An 11,238-nucleotide genomic window follows, 5' to 3' on the forward strand; every position below is an offset into this window, starting at 1 on the left:
CTGCATGTCTGTTAAAACATCTGGATCTCAGAAAATCTTCATTTGCCCTCAAGTAAACACTTATATAAAGACAAACTGTACCATAAACATACCATAAGACAGTATGAGAAAGAAGGAATTGTGTGCCAGTATAAATATAATCGTATGGCAGGGCAGTTCTTAAAAGTTTATAAAAGAAACAGTTGTCCTGCAATAGCTAGTCTAACAAATTGAGAATTTCTAAAAAATGTGGAAGCAGCAGCACAATATGAGATTAATCCAGCATCTAGTTTTCTCTATTATTTTGAATGGACAGAAGATAAACAGAAGAAAAAGCTTTTATGAACACTGGGAGTGAAATCCCGGTCCAATTGAAATCAGTAGGAGTTATGCTATTGACATCAGTGGAGCCAGGTTCTCACCCAGGTAGTTAACATTTCTGAAATCTAAGAACCTATTTCTGATCACACTCAACAGAGTTACCCAGGTGTGGAACTAGGTAAACAAAATCCAAATCTGGCCCAAAAAGTGTTTTAGGTTCCATATGTTCAGGCACAAAAGTGTCTCAGTTACGCTTATATATTCAAGCTGTCCGGTGAGAACCATGTAATTCATAAACAGTTTCTTGAAGTGGATCTCCCATGGGAAATCAACACTTTAGAAAGGTCTATAGAATCAATAGAATGGTACAGGGTCAGAATAGACTCCCATTTGTAATGGAAAAGCCCATCAATGTTTAGTTCTTATCCCACTCTTGAAACTCTCTATAAAATTTAGGACTGATGCAAAACATAAACCTTAACAAGTCTATACTATACAAAGATTAAATAAGTTTGTATAGTTCCAAGTAAGAAGCACAGCAGATTCATGGCTAGACGCAACTTATTGGAACATATTTGTATTTGGCGTTTACATATTCAGAAATAGTCTGGCAACTACAAATAGTATATTTTTAAAGAAAGAAAGAAAAAGATGGGAATAGTATATTGCTATCCTGCACATTTTCAGGGGATGAAACTGGGGGAGAGGAATCATATTAAGAATGGATATTTATATTTCTAATCTCTAAGAATTTCATTACTAATTCTTTATTACTATTTTAATATTGGCAAAACATTCCAAATTATACGAGTTTAGAAACATTGCGTGGGCTTGTAGGGATTTGGCAATTCTTCTCCCATCTTTCATTATGCTGCCAGAATTTTCAGTTACTGTCGAAAGTGTTCATTAATGCAAGACTTTCAAGGATTAACTCTGTGCATTAGTGAAACCTCTCATTTTAACTCACCCCTCCCTCAGCCCCATAGTGAATATGCTTAAAGATACTGAGGTTTGACACAGTTCCAAAGAGCATGTGAACACAGATCCCAGGCTGAAACAGAAGAGACAGTAGAAACATGTCTGCAACTATACCAGAAATTAAACTCTGTCTACAACTAAAAGTGAATGAATAAAATTAAAATATTACACAACAGTTTCACATGGCATTTAAAACTGTTTAATTTGTGTTTGATTGGTCTAATAAGGAAACTATGATCCATAATAAAGTAGGTAACTAGCCAATGTGAATACACAGCCAAGTATGACACAGGGTAGGTGTATACTGTATTCAGAGGTGTGATTGCAGCCCGTGTAGGCATACACACATTAGCTTTAATTTAGCTAGTGTGGCTAAAACTAGCGATGAAGATGGGGTGGTGGTGGTACAGGTTTCAGTGTGGGTTGTACAAGCCCACCCAGGACCTTGGGTTCATACTCATGTTTAAGATTAATGCCACTATAGAATGCTCTAGACATTAACAGACCTATAAAGCACTGGTGAGACGTTCTCAGGCACTTCGGTAATGAGGGTGGCAAAAATTCCTATCTTAGCCTGTTTATTTAGGTAACATTTAGAAATTGTTAACTTAGGATCAGATTTATACTTTTGTCTTAACTTTGTCTGAGGCAGGTTTGAGTGGTACAAAACTGAAAAATAGAGGCAATGATTCTGGTTCAAAGTGTTCATGTAGTTGACAGACTTTTGTTCATGAAATATTTTCTTTTTTCTAAAAGTTGCCAAACAGGTTTGCCCTTTTGGCAGAAGAGACGAGAAGAAAGTCTATAAAGCACAGGCATATACTTACAGCAGAGCGCTTTCTGCAGTCTTCGAAGTTTCATGGCAGTTCTGTAAGCCGAGAATCTGACATTGTTCAGGTCAGCTACAAGGGGAAAGTTAAAAAAAGAAAGGATCACTACTTCACCAGAAAAGCATATGGATTCAAAGACCAGCTAACAAATCAGGTTATAAACCTAAATCAAGAACATACCCACTGGTTTGTGTGTGAAAAATTACAAGTACAGGGAGGGGGAAATCTGTTAAAAATTAGTTTTCTAATGCAATAATCAATATGATCAATAATTATCAACAGTCATTTAACAGAGTATTGTCTTGCTCTGGGTGCAATGATATTTTGAATTCCATGGCACCTAAAACATCATAATCATCAAAAATGGCATTTCATGTTATTGTGAAGATACCATATCTTCTAAGGTTATGCCCAATTTAAGAGAGTTAAGAATCTTAAACTCCTCCCTCTCTGCTTTATATATGCCCTGTAAGGGCAGCTGGAAGAGAGATTTCTTCACAGATAAAACTGGTAGGCTAATGCTAGGCTCTGCACATGGGAACCAGCAACAGGATACAATCCAGTTTTGTAATGTACAGAAGTTAGTCAGTTTCACTTAGTGCTGTGTTTAAGAAAGTGTAGGCCATGCTCCAAGATCCAAAAGTTCTTCCCAAGTCTACTCCTCCTTTGATTTATCTAGAGAGGTAGCTTTTCAGGTGCTCTTTTGAAGTTGTAATGAGCTGACTGGCTCCTACTATTCACAGGCAGACAGGAGTGAGAGTGGCCAAGAAACATATTATGTAACAAGGCTGTAACAATGCTGTTATTCCAGCCCTATCATTTAAAGATATATTATCATGGCGAACAAAACCAAAATATTTGTAATTTCCTACTGAACCTGAACAGAGTTGAAAAACTATTTCTAAAATCAGGGCAGCACAGACAAAATCTCTGCTGGGCTACAGACCAAACCAGTTACATGGGGAAGGGGATGTAACAATAGTATATTTTACAACCATTAGTTAAGCCTCTCAGCAACTTGTGATATTGGCAAAGGCTATGCAAGGATGATTCAACAGTGAAATGCAGCTATTTTTGGGGTAAAGCACAACAGCTATTTAACAGCCTAAGGAGGTTTGGGACAAGAAATAATACCATGTAAAACTAAAACCAAAGGGGCAATATTAGGCAGATATAATACAATTAATCAAACTGGAAGAAATCTGTGTTAATACCCTTATTCAGGAAAATTGCCACTGAATTATTAATGATCAGATAGTAGTCTTCTGATTCATATCCTATAGACACTGCCACTGGTGGTAGGTAACAGAGCATTGTTAAATGGAAAGAGCAATATAGACTGAAGGATAGAAACTATCTAACCCTGGCTCTGATCCAACTTGCTGGTGGTCTTGGGCAAATCACTTAATTTCTCAAATCAAAAATTACAGAAGCTTGAGATCTGGATGCAAATATGTGCACATTATGTGATTGTGATGACGAGCAAAGGTATTTAACAAGTTAACTGCAGCTGCAATCCTGGTAAATCCATCAGATAACCTAGGTGTGCTACAGCATTCACGTTTTTTGTGCAGGCAAAAGGGGCCTATGCTTTTTCAAGATGATGCCCTCAATCTCAATTTCCCCACAGAGACATGATGAGGCCAAATAAGTGCTTTGAAGGTGTAAACTGATACATATGTGCAAAGAGTTACTCACAAAGTGGAATCTCAGGTCTATATATCCATCCATCTAATCCACTTTAGAATGCTACTGATGTTTGAGTACTATCCCAATTACATAATATATTTTCATTAAGCTATTTTGTGAGAGTATTTTGAGGTTTGCTTATTTGATAGATGGTATCTAACTTCTACCTAAGTATGCAAAATGCTCTACCCAAAGCATCTGCCTTGTAGAGGAGATTGGCGGCTTTCATCATTGTGTATTTGCGGATTTCCTTCTCTCTACACAATTCTGTGCACCTTTCTAATGGCACCTCTCTCGTGTATTGTTCCTGCCAACTCTAACTCTCTATAATACTGACAGGTCCATAAACCTTAATGTAGTTTGGAATAAACTGTGTATTTAAATAAAGTAACTTAATCAGTCTTGAAGGCAAATTAATAACGTCCTCCTTTGCCACGCTACTGAGATTTCGATTTCACTTTGTACACTTGTTTACTCCTTTGTTGGAAATCTGCACTTCTATTCTGAAAAAAACACCTTGTAATTTTAGGACAAGAAGGGGCAAACGTTCTTTGTTAGAAGTGAGATGGGGGAAGAGTGAGCAGTGTGGAGGGTAACAAAAACAAGGCTTTGGCTAGCATTTGACCAGAGGACTAAGCAGTCATTAAATGCCAGTTGCACAGGGTGATGAAGTTTCTCTGCTTATGATTTACATTTTATATACACATTGCAGTCCTACTGCTGTGGAGTCTATGAAGTCATTTATGTTTTCCATCCATTTTTCTGCAAACACAATATAATACTGTATTTCCATTCACCCAAGAGATGCTGCTTGCTGAGCATCTGAACCTACAAAGCATAAAATACAGAAATGGAATACAAGTGATGGTGGTGCAGGGAGAAGCTATAACGTCTGGAAGGAAGTTAGATGAACTGGAAAGAACAATAGTTATTTTGTATCAATATATGGTGTTGTGAAACCTTGTTACCCTGTTGCTCTGATCTTAACATACTGCCTCTATTCTCTTAGTGGAAGGTTATCTAGAAATTAACGAATAACTGATCTTTCAATTCGCTGGCAGTTCCAAAAACCAAGGGGAAACAGATTTGAGTTGAACCAAAAATTTCAAAACATTTAGGTGACCTGAAAAAGTTGACCAAAATTTTGTTTTTAGTCACCTGAAACCCCTCCCCCGGAACTTTTTATAAATAGAAGCAAAGGAAATGTAGGGCTAGAGCAGGGATTGGCAACCTTTGGCACGTGGCCTGCCAGGGTAAGCTCCCTGGCGGGCCGGGCCGGTTTGTTTACCTGCTGCGTCCACAGGTTTGGCTAATCGCAGCTCCCACTGGCCACGGTTCACCACTCCAGGCCAATGGGGGCTGCCGAAAGCGGCGCGGACTGAGGGATGTGCTGGCCGCTGCTTTCCGCAGCCCACATTGGCCTGGAGCGGCGAACCGCAGCCAGTGGGAGCTGCGATGGGCTGAACCTGCGGATGTGGCAGGTAAACAAAGCGGCCCGGCCCACCAGGGGGCTTACCCTGGCAGGCCGCAAGCCACAGGTTGCGAATCCCTGGGCTAGAGTCACAAAGCAGCAGCAAGAGGACTCCTATATTGCAGGACAGTGCCCCATTCGCAGGGTTATGAAATATTCTAGTATAGGTGTCTCTCAGGCTCACCTGCTAAAGGGTGTTCCACTGTGTCTAAATAATTAAATAATTATTGGATCAGCAACATGAACTTGGGTAAACATGCCTGTCCTATGAGTGCACTAACCACCAGGCTAGAGAGGCACTCTGATGATGTGCTAATGACTATTCAAGTATTTTATACACTGCGGAATAGCTCAACAAGAGAGACTGTTGGAAACCCACACCAGAATAGCCCATAGCCCAGCAGCTAGAACTCTCTCCTCTAGCATAGGAGACCCTTCTCAAATCCCTTCTCCACAACGGGCAGAGGGGAGAATTGAACTGAGGTCTCCATCAGGCTAAAGATTGTAAGGGAGTCACGGCCGCTGCCGCGGCCACCACCAGCCTCCTGTTCAATGTCTTGGCTTGTTAATATTGAGTGGGCTATAATATGGAGCTGGAGGACACTTGATGGTAATAGCCAGGCACTCAGTTTTATCTGAATCCACAACCAGACCAGGGTACACTGCTTCTTGCCCCACCAGACTGGCCATCAGCTGCAGCGATTCACCAAACTGAGCCAACAAGACCAAACCATCTGCATATTCAAGATCTGAAAGCAGAATGGCATTCAGCTCAGTGCTCAGACAACAGCTGCTATTCAAACAACAAAAGATTAGGCGGCTCCACAGGGTAGTTTATTGGCACTTAACAACTGGAGGACTAGAGTTCAAATTCCAAGTTAGATCATAGGGGAAAACATGTTCTTCCTTTGAGATGATGCGTTTGTTGCTTCTTGCACAACAAAGGTAGCTAGACCTGTCAGTTAGCAGAAACCTGCATCTATGGATCTGCTTGGCAGCTTTCTCAAGATGTGTCTGGCCCTATTCAGAGGCTATTGTGTACCTTACAGCTCCTCTTTCTTTATCATTGTCTTTATCTCTGGGATTTCCAGCAGTGATTTTCTTTTATCTTCTATCCTTTCTCTACCTTTTTTCTCTTCTCTTTTGGAGAAATTCCTGTAGTTTTTCCTCGCTTGGGGCTCTGCTGCAGCTGGTGAATCACTGGGACCAAAATGCCCTTGCTGCTAGAAGCTGATCCAGTTTAACAAAGCTCCAAGCTTGAAAAGAAGAAAGTCAGGGGAGCAGTCTTGCCTCCTTAAATAGCTTCAGCACTGGCAGCAGTTGAAGTAACTGACAGCAGGCACAGAAAGAGAACAAAACATACTCAGCGGGTGGCTAACTCAAGCATCAGTGCACTTGTGTGTGTGGAGAGGGGAATCGGAGCAGCAATCTACCAAGAGACAACTAAGAGGGGATGTGATAGAGATCTATAAAATTGTGACTGGTGTGAAGAATATGAAGACGACAGAACTAGGGGGTCACCCAATGAAATTAATAGGCAGCAGGTTTAAAACAAACAAAAGGAAGTACTTCTTCACACAACACACAGTCAACCTCTGGAACTTGTCACCAAGGAATGTTGTGAAGGCCATAAGTGTCTTCAAAAAAAGAATGGGATAAGTTCATGGAGCATAGGTCCATCAATAACCTTAAGCCAAGATGGTCAAGGATGCAACCCTGTGCTCTGGGTGTCCCTAGCTTCTGTTTCCCAGAAGCTGGGAATGGGTGACAGGGGATAGATCACTAACTGATTGCCTGTTCTGTTTATTCCCTTAGAAGCATCTGGTACTGGCTAGTGTCAGAAGACAGGATACTGGGCTAGATGGACCATTGGTCTGACCCAGTATGGTCATTCTTATGTTCAAGGGGGTAAGATAATCACTAATGCAAATAAATATACTTCTATGGGCAAGTCAAAGCAGAGTCTTCTTACTCTAAGGGCAAGTCTTCCTACTCAGGAAAAAAGGGCCAGACACTCTCATCTAGCTTTAGTATGGATCATCCATAGCTCTTGTCCCCTTCCCAGACATTCTCCCTATGATTCTGATCATAAAGGAGAAAACCCTTTTCACCCAGAGAGTCCACCAAGGGTCACCCCCTGAACTGAAAACAGATAGGAAAACTAAGGAGGCAAGGTTAAAAAAAAAAAAAAAGATGAACACCATAAATTATCTGAATCATGGGTGCCTCGAGGCTGAACAAGGCCAAACCCAAAAGAAATGGACTACTCTAATGCTATATCATCAGATTCCTTATATCTCAAGAGGGTAACTTTCAGGCTTCAGGTGATCCTAAAAGTGAGAAACAGGTACTTGAGAACATCTCTCCCCCCAAGTATACTGCAACACTGATGACAAGGATTACCTAGTCTTTTGGAATGAAGCAGACAGAGGAAAAGAACATACAGGAATCACTAAAAATCATATTTCCATCCAAGAGAAAAAAGAAATCAGGATTCGCTGTCCATACATCCAGAAACAACATTGTGATGGTGCCCTCTATCAGGCTTTATGGAAATATACTTATGAATTTATATATGACATAACTAGAATGTGTTTTATACTACATATGCCATGTAACATATTTCTGTAAAGGTTATGATCTACTGAATCTATTAATCCTATCTGCAAGCATGTATCATTTTTGTATATGAAGTTATGAATATTGGCTGCATACTTGTTTGATTCTGAGTAGATTTTAGTGAAGCAGCTGGTCAGTTTCCTGAGAAAAAAGACTATTCTCAGTAAGTGCCCAATCAAGAAGCGCTTATGCCAACAATACGTTTGGAGATGCCAGTCCACATGTGGGCTTTCCCAGGAATGTGGCTTGGCTGGTAAGGAACTCAGTCATGCATGGACATGTGACTTGCCCAGGTGACTCCAAAACTCCATTTTGTAGCATAGGAGAGAGGAGGGGGTCTCCACCCACAAGAGAAAGCCTATTTAAACCCCTGGGAGATCCCCCCATTTTGTCTTCAGCTGTCTAAAGAGAGAGCCTCTCCACCCCCAAAGATACCTGAAAGAAACGAACAAAGGACAGTAACTATAGCGGGTGTGAGTGATTGCTGGACCCAGACTAGAAGGAGACTAGTCTGTAAAAGAAAGATTACTGGAACTGGTGGGGTTTTTGTCTGTATTCAGTTTTATTGCCCTACTAGACATAGACTTGCGTGTTTTATTTTATTTTTCTTGGTAATTCACTTTGTTCTGTCTGTTACTACTTGGAACCACTTAAATCCTACTTTCTGTATTTAATCAAATCACTTTTTACTTATTAATTAACCCAGAGTATGTATTAATACCTGGGGGGTGGGGGGGAGGGAAACAGCTGTGTCTGTCAGGGTCATAGAGGGTGAACAATTTGAGTTTACTCTGTATAAGCTTTATACAGGGTAAAATAGATTTATTTAGGGTTTGGACCCCATTGGGAGTTGGGCATCTGAGTGTCAAGGACAGAAAAACTTCCTAAGTTGCTTTTAATTAAGCCTTCAGATGTTAGGGGACGTGGTTCAGACCTGGGTCTGGGTTTGCAGCAGGCTAGAGGGTCTGGCTCAAACCAGGCAGGGCACTGAAGTCCTAAGCTGACAGGGCAGGAAAGCAGGAGCAGTAGTAGTCTTGGAACATCACGTGGCAACCCCCCAGGGTTTCTGTGACCCAACCCATCACAAACACTTTCAGTCCAGAGAGGGATAAACCTTCTCCAAAGGAGATGCATTCATTTCATGATTATGTTACAGAAGCGTAGATGCTAACTCCATGGGTGCTCTGGGGCTGGAGAAAAAAAAAAAAAAAGGTGGGTGCTCAGCAGCCACCAGCCACCTGCTGATCAGTTCCTTCCCCTCCCCTCAGCGCCTCCTACCCACCACTGATCAGCTGTTTGGCAGCGGGTGGGAGGTGCTGGGGGGAGAGGGCGGAGCAGGGCAGGAAGAGGCAGAGTCTCGGGGAGGGGACTCTGTGATCCTTGCAAGTTTCCACCTCAGCTTTACTGTTCAACTGAAGCTTTCCTTTGCCTAGCTAAAAGAATTCAAGAAGCTGTTGATGAACATTAGAAGATCCCTGGCAAACATTAAATAGGACTTCAATAGTTTCTTCCTGTGCTACACACTATCACAGGTGCCATAAGATTCTCCATCAGCTCCATGGCAACAAATGCAGTAGCCAGATTCCCAGATCAAATGTCTTCCTCCAGGTTCAGTAACTGACAACAAGTTATGCAACAAGAAGTGGTGTTCCTTTCATACGTAAAACTTTAATCAAAGGGATTCCAGACCCTTTAGAAGAAGATCTTGACAACACAAATATCAGATAAGGAAGACCTTCTCAGCACCTGAAAGCATCAAGCAATTTGCATGCCTATATGCTAGCGACCAAGAACTACCACCCAATTAGTGGATATCCTATGTGGGAAAGAGTACGGCCCTCCAGAGAGAGTCCTTGGAATTACAAAATATGCAATCAAATTAGAAAAATTCAGAACAAATTCATCTTATTTTTCTCTGCCTCTATGTTTTCAGTTTTTGTACTGAAAAAACGCAAATGAATTGTATAAATTGCCATATGATAAGCTGGAACTTTTGATAGCCAGCAAAGTGGAGTGAGATGGAAGTATGGAATAAACACATAAAATAGGGGTCTCTGGTAAAATAATCTTTAGTGAAACAGATAAATATTAAAATGTAAATGATTATCATTAGGTTCTGTAATCAATACGCTATTGAGATGAGTGGGAATGTGCACACCTCCTTTAGAGTTACCTGTTTCTGGCTATACCTTTGCAACCCTAAAGGTTAGAAATACAGGTTTTGTTTTTTTAAATGAAAGCTTAGATTCTGTAGCACAGTTCTGCTACAAACTCCATTGCAGCAGTCATAAAACACATGGAATCAATCTCTAACTTGAAAAAGTTGAGCTGCACTACCAGCTGTATCTTCAATGCATTTGCAGTCTTGTTGCTTCTACTGTAATTTTCCAACTGCAATCATTACATACAACATGAGTTTGAGTGAATCTTTTTGGCAGTGAATGGTCAGCTGAAGGTCTTTTAATTGTAAGGTGACTAGCATTGAAAATTTGAGCCACCTGCTTGAATTAACAGTAACATAACAACATCAAGATGCAGACTAAGACAGACAGAAATTGGCCTCTCAGGGATACTATTAAACATCCATTTTTTTTCAGGTTTAACTGCAGTTTCCATATATGGATTTGAGGGAGGGTGGGAAATTTTTTTGATTTAACACTAAAACCAGATTCCTTACATACATATACCTTACTGTATGGAAAGAAAAACATGTAATTTTTTTAAAAAGATGACTGATAAAGAATGACTCCAATAACAGATGAAATGTCTGACAGGGAGGAATGTTTCACATCTATGGTCTGGACACTATACTCTGGTGAAAATGTTGTTACATAACTGCTTTTCAAAGTCTTTCTTGAACAGACCAGTCATTCAACAGTTGCTCCAGCTGTTAAAGAGTGCTGAATGACTGGGATGTTTCATTCAATAATGTACTGTCCTCTGACACAGATTAAGCTGCCTATATGATTAAATGTTTCTGGGATGGTCCAAGCTCTCTCCTGCCAAATTCTGCTCATATAACAAGCTTGGCAGACATTAAAAAAAACAAAATCTAATTAGAGAGTAACTCAGGAAGCCATTTCAACTTGGGAACCACTGTGTTCTTTAGTTTAAAAGAATGTATGTATTTTAAATTGGTCACAATAAAGCTCATGGACACAATTCAAGTGTCCTTCCTGAAGGACAACAAAACATTACAGTGCTACATGATTCTGCGGGTACCCAGTGAAATTCCCAGTCCCTGGCTATTATGTAAAAGAAAACAAAGCAGGAATTTAAATGCTTCAGGTGATAATTAATACACGGAACAAGTTAGCAATTAACTTGTTTTATTGCAGAAACTAAATTCCA

At 40.4% G+C, this 11,238-nt stretch overlaps 1 protein-coding gene across 14 annotated transcripts in view; it reads right to left on the reverse strand.

The window, feature by feature from the left end:
- Nucleotides 1–11,238, reverse strand: part of DMD (dystrophin) — a 1,926,267-nt gene that overhangs the window by 71,243 nt on the left and 1,843,786 nt on the right. For all 14 annotated transcript variants that reach the window (XM_073357918.1, XM_073357881.1, XM_073357898.1 and 11 more), the window contains one exon: nt 2,106–2,180. In XM_073357918.1, the coding sequence (XP_073214019.1) occupies nt 2,106–2,180 (75 nt within the window). The remainder of the gene's footprint in view (nt 1–2,105; nt 2,181–11,238) is intronic.

This window comes from Lepidochelys kempii, chromosome 1 (assembly GCF_965140265.1).
Source record: "Lepidochelys kempii isolate rLepKem1 chromosome 1, rLepKem1.hap2, whole genome shotgun sequence".
NCBI lineage: Eukaryota > Metazoa > Chordata > Testudines > Cheloniidae > Lepidochelys > Lepidochelys kempii.